Source organism: Vanessa tameamea, chromosome 3, assembly GCF_037043105.1.
Source record: "Vanessa tameamea isolate UH-Manoa-2023 chromosome 3, ilVanTame1 primary haplotype, whole genome shotgun sequence".
Lineage (NCBI taxonomy): Eukaryota > Metazoa > Arthropoda > Insecta > Lepidoptera > Nymphalidae > Vanessa > Vanessa tameamea.
The window spans coordinates 13,753,322-13,767,768 of NC_087311.1; the positions used below are offsets into that span (position 1 = coordinate 13,753,322).

Consider the following 14,447-nt stretch of genomic DNA (forward strand, 5'->3'; position numbering starts at 1 on the left):
CAATACCGCAGAGCTCTAACTCTTACCAAGTTGAAGAGGAACCAACAGATTCACAATTCGTCCTGACAATAGATGTCTCTGGAAGAGGATCCGTGAGATGTTCCTGGACTTCCAGTTTTTTTACTAAACTATTTTTTTCTTCTCGAGCTTTGTTATACGCCATTGTTTCTTGAGGTGACCATTCTAAAATATTTTATTTATGATACCTATATAATTTAAAAACACATCCTAATTTAACATATACTTGTGAAAGGCATTTAAAGGAGTTGAAGCGACGTGATTTGATCAATATTTAAAAACCTACAATTTATTTGATATTTGATAAGAGAGTTTACTGAGTTTACTAAATTCAAAGTACTAAACCACTCCAACCTAGTAACCTAGAGTCCATCGCAATCCATTCGCTGTTGAGGATGCTTTCAATTTTGATCCTATTTCGGTAATTAGGTTCCAACATCAGTGTAACAAGTCGCTTACAATTATCCGACAGAGTATCAATAAACCGTGATCGAAATCTCCAATTCTTGTTTATCTGAGCTTGATACAATTGCTTTATATGTTTATCCTCGAAAGGCATAGCTCTATTTAACATTACATAAATTACAATACCGAGTGACCAAATGTCCGTTGGCTTCGGATAATATGGAGAACCCTGCAGGATCTCGGGCGCCGTGTAAGACAAAGAACCACAAAATGTGTCACTATGAATATCCTTCAGTCTTTTATCAACACATATGCGAGCAAAACCAAAATCAGAAAGCTTGGCATTTTGGTTGGCAGTCAAGAGTACGTTCTCACATTTGATATCTCTATGTGCTATTTCTAGCTCGTGCATGTATTGTATGGCGAGGGCCAGCTGACGTGTCCATATTCTGGCCTGGTCTTCTTGAACTGCTCCTTTTTGCAATATATGTTCAAGTAAATCTCCGTGCTCCATGTACCTCATGAATATGAAATATTTAAATCTCCTTTGAAAAATACTGTGAGTGTGAACGAGATGTGGGTGGTTAAGCTTTATCAGCATTTCTATCTCTCTTGGAAGAAATTTCTTAACAAAATCTTTTGGAGCTGTATTAGTATCGATCACTTTACATGCCAATACCGTTAGTTTATCGTTTTTATTGGGATTTCTGTATTCTGCGAGGTAAACCTGTCGGTATTTTTTCCAAATATAAATTAGAGCTTACTCGACATTATATAATCAATAAAAGTTATTTACCTTAGCATATGATCCCTCATTCACCTTCTTTATCATTTTATAGCCGCGGGTAGCAAGTGTCAATTGTTCAGAGCCAGATAATTTTAAATCGTCCACTATGTTGAGCTACATTCAAGTGAATAATTTTAATATATTAATAAAAATAAAAACATTATTCAGCGTAGTAATAACATAAGGAAACCTTTATTTTTCCCTCCATTTATTCCGCTTTCTTTTGCCTTGCTGTTATGTTCGCAAGAGATTTTATCATTTCACTGGCCTAAAAATGCCGTATAAGGTATTATTCTCTAAATAAATTTGGTCTTGTATTATTAATTTATTAAGTTACTAAAGTTCGTTAGTACCCTATTTGTAGACTCCCTATGTTGTCGTTCCAAAATATCGCCCTGCCTTTTTGGTGGACTTTTATGGATATCTGTAAATCTTTGTCTTTCCTCTCTAGCTCTTTGAAGAGCAGCTGCTTCAACTGCGTTTAGAGCTAAAATTATACATTATTAAAAAAAATAACTTTTGCACTGAAATAACTATAGAATACTGATTCAGTTTCACATCACTTACAAGTAAGTCTACTGTCCATAGCAATCCAATCCGAGTTAAGAATTTGGTTCGCCGAATGTCTCAATCCCGGATCTGGTTCGAGCAAATGCTTCACTACCGCCTTACACTCCAAAGAGAGGACACTTGCAACACGTGATCTGAATCTATACTTTTTTCCCATCTGTTGCTCGTAAAGTTTTCGCATACGTGTGTCATCGAAGGGCATCGATTTATTTAGCATCACAAACAACACAACCCCTAAAGACCATAAATCTGTTGGCTTAGGCAAATACGGCTTGCCGCGTAGTATTTCTGGTGCCGCGTAGGACATCGAACCGCAATATGTCTCACTCAATATTGGTTGGTCTTCTTCGTCCACGCAAAACCTTGAAAACCCAAAATCAGATAGTTTCACATTAAAGTTGGCAGTTAATAAAACATTCTCACATTTGATGTCTCGGTGACTGACTTCTAATTCGTGGAGGTATTGTAAACCCAAAGCCAACTGCCGGAGCCAAACTCTCGATTGATTTTCCGAAACGCAACCGTTCTTTAAAATGTACCCAAGAAGATCGCCATTTTCGCTATATCGCATAAATATGTAATATTTTGTTTTTCTTTGAAATATGCTATGAATATGAATCAAATGCGGATGATTTAATCGAATAAGAACGTCGATTTCACGCGGCAAGAATTTAACAACGAAGTCCTTGGGAGCTTTCAATGTTTCAATAATTTTACACGCAAGAGTAATTTTACTATTTTCTTCTTTTCCTATATACTCAGTCAAATACACCTGTTGAAAATGAATTTATTATAAATGTTCTAGTTTACCCAGATGTATCGATTCTGGATCTAAAATGTTCGTTACCTAATTCTGTTACCTTAGCGTATGCTCCTTCGCCGACGAACTTAAGTAATTTGTATCCTTTAGCAGATAAAGTATTTTCTTCAGATACAGTAGTTTTCAAATCGTTCATTATAATTCCAACATTTATCTAAACATCGAACATTTTGCGACAAATATTCATAAACGATCTCTCGTTCAGCTGACAGATTCATAGAGAGATAAATAGAGGGCATTTTTAGATTGTTTTACATCACTGAAATTTGGCTTTATGAAATTCCCTCATTTCTGACATTATGCCACACTGACACTGTTATTTACTTCTATAGAAATATACTATTACAGAGTATAAAGAACAAGAGAACTACTTAGTCAGAACGAAGAGTTTGTCTTCATTTTGTCGACATCTTTATGAAGTTTGTATATGCGCGAGGGATAGATCACAGTTGCACCTTATATTCCCCGACTCTCAATCTTATTGACCCTTATCAACGAGAGTACAAACACATGATCAAAGGGAATAAAACACCTTCAAATTATAAGTTGCTTCGAAGAGTTCCTTAACAGAAAATCATTTTTTATTTATCAAGGAATTCAAACTTTTTAAGCAAGCCAGACACTCGTTAAGAATTCAGGATACACCATGTAATAAGGTATAAATGAAAAACATTTAAATGATAATTGATTTTATAAATAAAACAATAATCTGAATTTGATCTACTTTATTTATTCTTGAACTCTACATTCAAGTACAGCGTGTATTGTGCCTTTAGAGATATGCGTAGCGGCTAACTATAATCAGATATTCCAGACAAAAGATGATAGGTACAAACATATTCATTATATGTCACAATTCCACGTGCTTTCGATTCAAAAATTCTCCAGCGATGCAAACCCTTTGCATAAAAGACGGAGCCGCCGTCAACAGGATTCTGTATTTATTGATGTCAGGGTGTTCCGGATATCTCTTCTCGTTTCGAATTCTCTCCAACATCCGCTGCGGCTCGCACGTCGACTTGGCTCTATAATCATTGTTTATGTAATCTTGTAACACTTTCGGCAAGATTTTGATAACTTCCTTTGCTTTCGTGGTACTCGGTAGTTGCAATGTATCAGATTCAGTTTTCTGTGGTATAATTATATCATCGACTGCCACTTTTGAAACGGTTTGAGTAGAAGGCTCCTCGGTGATTGTTTCCTTGTTGCTATCATTTATAGTTGTATTATTATAGTAATTGCTGATATGATCCTTCAAAATATCGCCTAAGCTTTCATTTTTAGTCTTTTCTCTTTCAGTGCCATCAATGTTAACATATCCAGTCCTTGTCTCCGTTTTGATTGAAACTTGACTTTGTTCCGCTTTAGGAAAATCTCTAATTTCATTTGTCGTTGTTGTAGTCGTGTTCACCTTGAAGCTTGTTGTAGTTTCGGAGTCAGTTTCTTTTTCTGTGGTATTCGTGATATTCCTATTCATAGAAGCATCTATCATTGTCATAAATTGTATATTATCTTCCTCATCTAATATTTGAGAAATTCTGTGTACTTCACTAATGTTTATACTGCAAGAAAATAATAACAAGTATTCGATATATCTATATTAAATATATATCATAAACATTGGTATGAAACAAAATATTTATATATTTCACTTACCCTTGCCTGGCTTCATGGCAACAATACAGCATGAGGGGATCAATGGGGTGAGCCTCTGTGTTGAAAACATATCCACCCATGTCGACTATACATTCACCATTTGGTGTATTTATAACTGTCCCGTGGACACCTGGGTTGTGAATGAAGTTGTCCGGGTCAAACAATAGATAAAGATATTTGGTTGTTTCAGCGAGGAAGAATGATTCCATTCGATCTTCCTTACGGTGATCACGGACATCCTTAATCTGAAATATATTATATTGTTAGAAAATGAAATATTATTAAATTAATAGACAATTCCAAAACATTAAATATAATAACCGTAGCATATCCACAAGGTGTTCTCGCACTGTGCTGTATGCTCCTCAGTATATCTTCTCCCATTTGCAGCAATATTGGATCTCTTGTTTCTCTATACAAGTACATAATAGACTCTATCAATTCCGGGCGTAAGGGATAGCTCTCCCTCGAAGACGAGGCCTCACCAGTACCGAGATTGTAAACCTCTGGAGTAAACCCATATTGTTTCCATACACTGTGGTAATTATGTAGAATACGCATTGCTGTGTCGCTTTCACCTAAAATATGTAATAAGTTTGAAACTTAACTTAGCAGGTTAGTAAGTGTAGTACTTACTATTTTATACTTTAATAATTGAAAAGAAAAAAGTACCTATCAAGCTCAATAAACCAGGCCAGTACGATTCCAGGGACTGGAATACAGGAAGGGTCACATGTCCTTTCAGCATGGTGGCCCACACATACCAGTCATCCTTCTTCAAATATTTATCAATAACAGTCCGAGCTTCATTAAACATTGACATTAGTTCCGGCCTTTCCAATAGTATTGCACCTGAGAAATGAAGAACAAGATTGTACTAATGTATTTAGAATGACAGCAATTTAATAAGAAATTAAGAAACAAGTGTAACTAACAATTTGTGTTATATTGTTAGCAAAGTCAACATTGACATAATATAGTCTTGTATGAATAGGTGTTAAATTATTATAGCAAATACTAATAGTTTTGATTATTAAATAAGCAGTTCTTGTATATTCAATTATATTTCATGTATATCAGAGGCAGCTCTAACATATGGGCTCAAATTTTGTATGAACAAAGATTTTTGCTTTTTAGGTTTACCTAAAGTCATTTACATTTCTTCATAAAATTACAAAAAATACAAATAATATTATGTTAACATATCTTTGAATGATTATAACAAAATTGCCAAATGTACCTTTGACTAGATATTCAAAATAGGAGTCGACGCCACCTCCAATACCAGCGTCTTGAGCTGTCCATCTTCCTGTCATGACATCAATATGGTTTCCAACTAGACCTATAGGTGATCTATGATGGTATAAAGCTTTTAGTGCATTCAGTGCAACCTGTAAAAGTAGTCTCATTTTAAAACTGATCCATAAAATCATTGACAAGCAAATAAATGTCAAAATTATAAGACTTTCACCTCTTCATACAATGGGTCGCCAGTTAGCCTACTTAAAGTACCAAATTCTATGATGAATGTCCCCACACCAGCTGTGCAAGTAATACTCGTTTCTCCAGGTGGAACACCAGATCTTAGATTTATGGTACCATATGGCATCCCAGTGGTAGTGTCAAAAGCAGCAATAAGCCTGTGTGCAACATCTTCAGCTAACCGAAGTAGAGGTCCATTACATGGCCATCCAGGTTCTAATTTCATTCCAGACCTTAAAACGGGTAAAATGTTTAATTTTAAACTCCTAAATTACATTACAAACCACAATTGCAGTAATTGTATCAATATACTTACTTATTCGATAAGAGATGTGCACTAAGTAAGCCACCAATAATTCTAATATTGGTTTCAAACACTGAAACATTGATATCTGTATCAAAGTTTTGTTTCTCAAGCACAATGTCAACGACTCTGTTGAATTCCGTATAGTTTCCCATTATCACAAGCATATCTAAAGCATCTATAAGTGTAAGAGAGTAACTGCCCCAAGTATCCACTCCATCACAACTCAAAGGGCGTAGCTCGTCGTAGGGGTACGCATATCGCAGGTAGCTGTCGTATGCATGTTGAAACATTTCTCTTACTTCCTCTCTAAAATTGAAAAATAATATTTTAAAGTAAATTGCAGTGATAGTATACTATTATCAAGAAAAATCATATACCTTAGTTTTAAAACATCTTCTTTACTGTATTCCCTTATGGACAAGCAATTATCGCAATGCAGACCCAGAATTAAAAATGAAATCAATAGTGCTCGATACATTTTAGTTATCGATCGATAAAGTGGTGAAGAATAATAATAGAACATTAATTTTTCATTTTATACGAAGTCCTAGATTAGTACTTTAAAATTTTAAGACGATCTTATAAAACACTGAAGTGTTTCAAAGATATTGGACATTACATTATATTTTACTTGGCTGCATAATAGATAGGATCGATATTTATATTTACAGGGCAAAAACGTCATAGACCGATGAATGCACACTGAAAACTGCATTCAATAACTGCAGTAGAATAGAGGTGTGACCTGAAACCTACTTAATTCAAACTAGGTTTTTAGTCGATTAGAAACACTATAAATCTAGGAAAAAGTATCGAGAACCTATTTTCATTAAACTTGTGATTATTTGCATAATATGACTAAAGAATATGATCTGAACAAAAACATTTTCTAAAAAAATAAATTAATAAAATGTAATTTCACAGCCAAAGTTTACTTTCAGTGCTTAATTCAATCGATAATAAAGTACTTTCGCTAAATCGAGTTCAATTCAATAGATAGATACCAAAGACGACATCTCTACTCTCCGGTTGTTTTGACTCCTGACGTCTGACATTGACAGCTAATATTTATTTTGTGTAAAAGGAAGTGGTAAAAGTTTTTCGTCATTCAGCCAAGTTGAAAGTAAATTAACATCACTGAATTCCCAATCTATTTTATATTACACAATATTTTGGCAAAATTAAAATCAATTTAACAAATTTTATTAGTTACGCTAATTTTTACAATTATTATAAAAAATGTGAATAAATTGAGTACATATTACTATTATTAATATTCATAAATTTTATTAACAAAATAAATCTAGTACAATAATAATTCATTAAAGTAAATTTCGTATATTATCAATAAAACTAACAAATATAAAGTATATCAATAATTAATTTATATCTTTGATCTTTTGATCTTCATAAAACAATAAATACATAACACGTATCTATAATACTAGTAAAATAAAGTGAATATAAATAAATAATTTAATTAAATTGTATTTTTATCTCTTTTAATATAACGTTTACTCATAGACAAAAAAATCACTTCAATACCATTGGGTAAAATTTAAAATGGCATAGATAATAGACAAACGTAAACTGCAACAGCTGAAGCAACCAAAATGTCTGTTGTCCGTTGAGACTGGTTAGCGTTTTTGAGGGTGTTTTCAATTCATATCCAGTTAAATTTTAGCACTACTCACATAATTTTGATAAAATGTTATCTTCCTGATATATATCAAACGTATTTCGCTTTGGCAAAGCGTTCTCTGCGTTTTGATTCATCATAATTACAATTTGAGGATTGTCGTTAAAGTTTAAGGAAGAAACGGAGTAATGGCATCATTTAGAATTCATGAGGATCAAGAAAACACCGCGTTAGGCTTACGAAAAGATGCTGATGTATTTTCGGCTGCTTCTCAACGGCGTGCCCTTGGAGATCTAAGCCAGTTTGCTTGTAACCAAAATCGCAATACAAAGCATGTAAGTTGTTAATTTTTCTGCGCTATGTAGGATTAAAAGTTGTAGGGCTTTAAATTACTATTTTTCCAGGCCGGAATGACGAATGGACCTTGCAAAGTTCAAGATGAGAACCGAACAGTACGTCAGATTAAAAATGAAAAAAATATCGTACCTCCCGTAGCTCAGTTTCGCGCCTTTAGTGTGTATGAAGATAAACCGACAGAAGTCGAGGTGAAAAAAAGAGAACCAACGTTTAAGCCATTTGTTGCAAAGGAAATAAGGAAAGATAACTTTTTCATCAATGCTGCAGAGAATGTCAGAGCTCTTTGTGCTCAAGTGGAAAAAGCTAAGCAACAAGAACCGGCCAAAGCACCGCCACTCAGGTAATAATGAGCATAAACAATATTCAGCATTATGTCCATAACAATTTCAATAGACCTTAACCTAAACATATAAAAACATCTTCAATAAATATAACTAAAGTTATATCCGTAACAATTGTTCTTTGTTTATCAATTGGCCAAATTTGTATTATTTCGTGGATCTAGTCGCCCAAATAATCAGTAACTACAGCCACAAGGTACTTAACATCTATGTTTCCAATGGGTTTTGGCAAATTGCAACTGTAATGGGTGGTTGATATATATTATGGTACCAATGTCTATTGGCAGTGATCACTTACTATCTGATGGCCTAGTTAGTTGCCTTGACACACTAAGACAAAAAAAAAACATTGCAAATTATCAATATTCTTTTGATAAATTAAAAATATAATTGAAAATTATGTAGTCTTGTTGTAAAAGACTTTATTTATGTATCATCATATTTCATGTAATCAAGTCAAAGAAGTATTTAAGATAACAAACCTTTACACATTCCATGCAATTTGCTAATAGCTCTGCTATATTGTGCACAGATTTTTCACTCACCATTGTTTTCAAATTGCACAAATAATTTCAACTAATGAGAAAATATCAATTCAATGTTTAAGTTGTATATCTGTTTTTACTCCGCTTGTGGTTTGAATAGGTTATAGTAATATTTACTAGCCGAATGAGACATAATCATTCACTAAACACTATTCAAAGTGATTTCTTAGCAAGAGTAATTAATAGTCATTACATCATACCTATCTACATACAGAATTTATTTAAAAACACAATTTCAAAAACAAAACACCAATAAAATACCATTTGTCCAGTAAGCTTTAAATATGTAATTGTAAATTATTTATCAAGCTTTTATATGAAGTGTTAATATCGTTTGATCTTTTTAGACTTCCACTGCAAGAGAAAAAAGATAAAGATGTTATTGAATCACCTATGTCAGTTGTGGATACAAGCATTCTTTCTATGTCAATTTCAAAGAATGCAAGTGATATTCTTGAAGATAATGACGAAGAGGACACAACTACAGCTCAGACTGATCGTGAGATGTTCTTCCATGTTGTAGAATATCGGCAAGATATATATGACTATATGAAGGAGATTGAGGTGAGTGTCTTACATCAATGTTTACTTTTTAATCAAAATATAATTTATTCAAGTGGGCTTTTACAAGCACTTTTGAATTGTCATTGAACTGTATTAAGTAAAGCTAAAAAAAAAACCAACAGGAAACACCATAGTTACTCTTTTCCAATATTTGAAATATAAAGTTATGTTAGTTAAATATATATATATAATATCCTGCCTGAAAGTCAACAAGTATTAGCTCCATGCGTTTTTTGATCATCTATATAACCTTGAGTTGAAGAATATGCTTAATTTGTTGTTTAATGTATTTTTAAGAAATTATTTTAATTTATGAGTTGGCATAGGTATGAATTTAAAAAAACTGGATTTTTTAATTTTATTAGGGTCGATGTAATATTACATGGATTGATCACAAAAATAAAATTGTTTCGTTTATGTTCATAACAAAAATATATTACTTTGTTATTCATAACAAACATATAACAAATAAACTGAGTGGAAATGTGTTGAAACTATGGTCTCAACCACTCTCACAGAAAATAAAATAAAAACTGTTTGGGATTCTCAGGTGTAGCATGTATACAAATTTTATTTACATAGAAATACACAATTATGTTTGTTTTGTTTTATTATGTACAGTTATATAATATTCATGCATATTAATTAACCTATTTCTTATCCCAATTTTTTTTTCCCAAATCTATAACAAAGAGTACCCCACTATTTTTATCACATCAATTAAATTTCAAAATTGTTTATTTTTGTCTTTACCCCTCTTGTAGTTGAAATAGGCTGTACAAAGACTTTATACTGAGTACTAAGAATGAGTATAAAATATATATATTATGAATTATTTTAAAACAGGTTAAAAATAGAGCAAATCCCCGCTACATGCGTAAACAGCCAGACATAACACAGGTGATGCGCTCGATACTGATTGATTGGATAGTGGAAGTTTGTGATGAGTACGGACAACAGAGTGAGACTTTACACCTTGCCGTGTCATATATCGATCGCTTCTTATCATACATGAGTGTAGTCCGCACCAAACTGCAACTAGTTGGCACTGCTGCTACATACATTGCTGCGTAAGTTATGTGAAAAAGATGAAGTAGAATTTGCCTTGTTTAAATTATTATACAAATGTATTAATACCTAACAACTATAATTTAAATTTTAAATTTTTTATAATTTGTAGAAAAAGATTTTTAAGATAAAAATAAGTTTCATACATTGTTATTTTAAAGGTGAAATTTTATTAATAATTTATATTTATTTTTATTAGGAAATATGAAGAAGTGTATCCCCCAGAAGTATCAGAGTTTGTCTACATCACGGATGATACTTACACAAAGCGCGAGGTCCTTCGTATGGAACATCTCATTTTAAAAGTGCTGTCATTTGATCTCTCAACTCCTACATCTCTTGCATTCCTCTCACATTACTGCATTTCAAATGGAATCTCAAAGAAAATATTTCACTTAGCTGCTGTGAGTATTTTTTTTACTATGTATCTAATATTTTTAGGATGTATCATGTGTTAATTTATGTAGGTAAAATTAATTTGAATACAATACAATGTGCAAATAAAAAAAAGTGATAAGTTACCCTAACTTTTTATATAAAACATTGGTATCATTATTTAGAAATAAATTCAAATCTAACCTAAAAGTAAGAGGACATACAATTTATCTAAATAAAGTTTAAATCGTACTGTGTAATAAAGTATAATTTTATTCTTTAGTACATTGCTGAGCTGTCACTGCTGGAATCGGAACCGTACTTGCAGTTCAAACCGTCCGTCATAGCTGCCAGCGCGCTGGCCACCGCGCGCCACGCGCTGCTGTGCGAGCGCAGCGCCTGCCACGCCACCGCACACGCCTCCTGCGCCAACACCGGTACTGTCCGCCCGCTGTACACCCACGTCTAAGCTTTTAAGGTTTCAGGCTTATTCCATGAATGATTGAGGGTTGGGATGGTAAAATAAATATATATATGCAAAAAAGGGTTCCTAATAAATATAACGTCGCTACCCAGCATGAGATGACTTATAAATACATAAAAAGTAAGCATGCATTATCCGACTTTGTACTTTTATTTGAATTCAATCATCGAAATTGTTTTAAATGGATATTCATATTTTTTAACGTATTAGAATATAATATATAGTTTAAGCATGTAATTCTACCGTGTAAACATTCCACAGCGTGGCCGGCGGCACTAGTGCAGAGCTCGGGCTACGGATGGAGTGAGCTGGAGCCCTGCCTGCGCGAGCTGGCGCGCACACACTCACACGCGTCACGACAGCCCTATCAGGCCATTCCAGACAAATATAAGAACAACAAGTGAGTATCATACATTCATATATTTCATTATAATTTCTATTCCTTCCTTTCGTTTCGTTCCTTTGTTTTTAAATTGTCAACCATTTTTGGAGTGATAAGTGATAACTTACATTAATTAAAAAATAAAGTGTTCTGGTGATGGCAAAAATATCGCGATTCTTTAGTACACTTTAAGACACGAATATAGTTATCCTCACTAAAGAGTCGAGTTATTTTCAGCATTAATTAACAATGAATATATAAATAAACGATTTTTTTTCTTGTATTTTTCAAATAGTACTTAATTTTTAATCGTATTCCAGGTTCGACGGTGTATCAACAATAGAGCCCAAGCCGATGTTCGCGGTGTCGAAGTACCAGCAGCCCGCCGCCGCCACGCGGGCGCCGCCCGACGCCGCGCGCGCCAGCTAGTGCGCCCCAGTGCCCCCCAGGGGCGCCCCCCACCACTCGGACGCTTCGCCTGTTACGGATATACATCGCTCACAGTTTAACTCATACGGAAAATTATAATCTTTGTAAGAATTGAGTGGTAAAAATTAATTGATATTATGATGTCCCTAGTTCTTGTTTTTTTAGACTAATACTTACATGAGACTGCTGTGTCATCCAGGTAAAGAAATGTCGGTTATATTTTTTTTAAATCATGCAGTAAATTTTAGTATCCTGCAAGGAGCAACGATGAAGTTGCAAAAGTCTTCATTACCCACTTGAAGATAGTTTGTTGAAGAAAATGTATGAAAAGACAATGGTTGAAGACTAAGCATTTATTTTCATGTGATGTATTTAACGTATGTAACAGTAATATGTATCTAGTGATAGTGATCAGGGTTATAATATTAAAAAAATGTTTTTGCGTCGAAACTCTCGTCTAGCCATCTGTAATGAATGTCAAATAGTCATAGTTGCTAGTATAGAATGTCAAGTAAACATTTTTTCAACATTAACTAAAAAGAATGTTATTACAATCTTCATGTTGCATGTACTTTAAAGATTAATTTTTTTTTTGTTTATTAAATGACGTAAAAAAGTCAGTGTAATTTGTTGTTGTCCAACGAAATTCAAAGATTGGGGAATATATTATTAATATCACAAACGAAACTAAAATTAGCAAAATTTTTACATAGGAATTTATTTTCACCATTACTGTGTTCATTTCATTTACATCTACCGCTTTTGTCACACTGATTCTCACGACTGCGAAATGTTCAAACTTCGCTATTCCTAGAACGATAAGTAGATAGTAATGTGATTGTATTGTGGACCAATTTTTTTTATAAAAATTAAAGTAATTCTACTGTACGTTAGTTTTAAAATATCTTTGTCAACTTTCAATGATTTACAAATTATAATTTTTTATAATGTGATGGATGAACGGCGTTAAAAGATTTATTGTAATGTATTTGAATTGTAGACGACTTAGTGATTATTTAAATACCAATTCTTAGCACTTATTTTCATGTTTGTTAGTAAATTATTATTTTTGAGATATAAGGTATGTTTTTAATGTTGATAAGTAGTTTTATTGTAATTTAATATAATAAAATCCATATTTTGCTCGGATTTAGCTGATGGAGGTAAGTACCTATATTGGTAATATAAAATATTAAATTACTAAGTGTTTTATTTCAACCCAATTTTAAACCTCGGGTATCATTGAAAGAGTGATCGTTAAAAATATTCATTTCTGTGGCGTAGACAAAGCAAATCAACAAATATATGATAGCATTTAATTTATTCATACGAAATTAACTATCAAATCTTCCAAAAAGTATCATTAAATTATTACTTTTTGGGCAAAAAGGGCTGCATTTAGTTTAAGTTTCCACCCACAACTTATTGAACAATAATTGTAAATCTGAAAAGAGCGACTTACGAGTTTCTTGCCGTTTCTTCTTGCTAGAGGCTGCTTTCCGAAACTGGTAGTATAAATAGTCGGATATCAAAAATGCTTTTTTGTAAAGTTTACTTGAACAAAATACTTTTCATTGACATACATGCTACCTAAACAGTATAATTATTTACAATACAGATTTATTGATTATATAACATGGAGGAGCTAATACTGGTTTTATGGTCAAAACATAAAACTGCGATTTTGCAAAATAGAGATTTAATACAATACGACTTCGTGCGGCAAGACGTCTCACTGTCATGGTTCGAATTTAAAAGTATTGTAGAATAATAACCTGCCTACATTTTTCATTTTCTTTAGTTGATCCATCTCATCGCCGCATTGCAATATATCGATACTATAAGCCTTTGCCAATTATTAAATTTAATTCACATGTTAAGAAAACCACGAAAGAAACCAGAAACCATGGGTTCAAATGACAATCTATTGGCATTTTTAAATTTATAATTCAATAGTGATGACATAATGTCTATATTTGCGCCATTTTTTTGACGTTCTTGTAGTGAAGCCTGTATTGATTATATTGAACGTAAATTAAATATGTAGTAGGATAATTTGATACTTCATTCAAATTTTCGCGAAAACTGAATTAAACAGTTTACAGAATATTTAGAAACGATGGAATTAATTAATTATATTGTGGTAAAAGTTTACCCAATGTTCAATTCAAATTCGAACATAATGCTAATGTTCGAATTTTATAAATTAATTTAACCA

The 14,447-nt window shown here is 32.9% G+C and overlaps 3 protein-coding genes across 3 annotated transcripts; 1 reads left to right on the plus strand and 2 right to left on the minus strand.

Moving 5' to 3' along the window:
- Nucleotides 1–22: 22 nt before the first annotated feature.
- Nucleotides 23–2,880, minus strand: LOC113397519 (uncharacterized). Its single transcript, XM_064218344.1, has 6 exons — nucleotides 2,641–2,880; nucleotides 1,778–2,552; nucleotides 1,564–1,697; nucleotides 1,220–1,324; nucleotides 373–1,150; nucleotides 23–183 (listed from the first exon to the last, which is right to left on the minus strand). The coding sequence occupies exons 1-6, from the start codon at nucleotides 2,734–2,736 to the stop codon at nucleotides 23–25; spliced, it is 2,049 nt and encodes a 682-aa protein (XP_064074414.1). The 5' UTR covers nucleotides 2,737–2,880.
- A 430-nt stretch (nucleotides 2,881–3,310) lies between these two features.
- Nucleotides 3,311–6,893, minus strand: LOC113397171 (ER degradation-enhancing alpha-mannosidase-like protein 2). Its single transcript, XM_026635399.2, has 8 exons — nucleotides 6,423–6,893; nucleotides 6,055–6,351; nucleotides 5,728–5,971; nucleotides 5,497–5,647; nucleotides 4,929–5,108; nucleotides 4,578–4,834; nucleotides 4,257–4,501; nucleotides 3,311–4,162 (listed from the first exon to the last, which is right to left on the minus strand). The coding sequence occupies exons 1-8, from the start codon at nucleotides 6,566–6,568 to the stop codon at nucleotides 3,451–3,453; spliced, it is 2,232 nt and encodes a 743-aa protein (XP_026491184.2). The 5' UTR covers nucleotides 6,569–6,893; the 3' UTR covers nucleotides 3,311–3,450.
- Nucleotides 6,894–7,630: 737 nt separating this feature from the next.
- On the plus strand, nucleotides 7,631–13,429 carry LOC113397245 (cyclin-A2-like). The gene is made up of 8 exons (XM_026635517.2): nucleotides 7,631–8,019; nucleotides 8,089–8,381; nucleotides 9,275–9,491; nucleotides 10,338–10,561; nucleotides 10,759–10,963; nucleotides 11,218–11,371; nucleotides 11,680–11,818; nucleotides 12,121–13,429. Exons 1-8 carry the CDS (start codon nucleotides 7,873–7,875, stop codon nucleotides 12,227–12,229), a joined length of 1,488 nt encoding a protein of 495 aa, XP_026491302.2. The 5' UTR covers nucleotides 7,631–7,872; the 3' UTR covers nucleotides 12,230–13,429.
- The last annotated feature ends 1,018 nt before the right edge of the window (nucleotides 13,430–14,447 follow it).

Coding starts and splice junctions, on each gene's coding strand:
- LOC113397519 (XM_064218344.1), bottom strand. CDS start 2,736: ATGAACGATTTGAAAACTACTGTATCTGAAGAAAATACTTTATCTGCT. Junction 1,325..1,563: donor ATAGGGAGTCTACAAATAGG/GTACTAACGAAC, acceptor ACTTGAATGTAG/CTCAACATAGTGGACGATTT. Junction 184..372: donor GATGGACTCTAGGTTACTAG/GTTGGAGTGGTT, acceptor AAAATATTTTAG/AATGGTCACCTCAAGAAACA.
- LOC113397171 (XM_026635399.2), bottom strand. CDS start 6,568: ATGTTCTATTATTATTCTTCACCACTTTATCGATCGATAACTAAAATG. Junction 5,648..5,727: donor GCGACCCATTGTATGAAGAG/GTGAAAGTCTTA, acceptor CTACTTTTACAG/GTTGCACTGAATGCACTAAA. Junction 5,109..5,496: donor TTTTGAATATCTAGTCAAAG/GTACATTTGGCA, acceptor TTCATTTCTCAG/GTGCAATACTATTGGAAAGG.
- LOC113397245 (XM_026635517.2), top strand. CDS start 7,873: ATGGCATCATTTAGAATTCATGAGGATCAAGAAAACACCGCGTTAGGC. Junction 10,562..10,758: donor GCTGCTACATACATTGCTGC/GTAAGTTATGTG, acceptor TATTTTTATTAG/GAAATATGAAGAAGTGTATC. Junction 11,372..11,679: donor CGCCTCCTGCGCCAACACCG/GTACTGTCCGCC, acceptor AACATTCCACAG/CGTGGCCGGCGGCACTAGTG.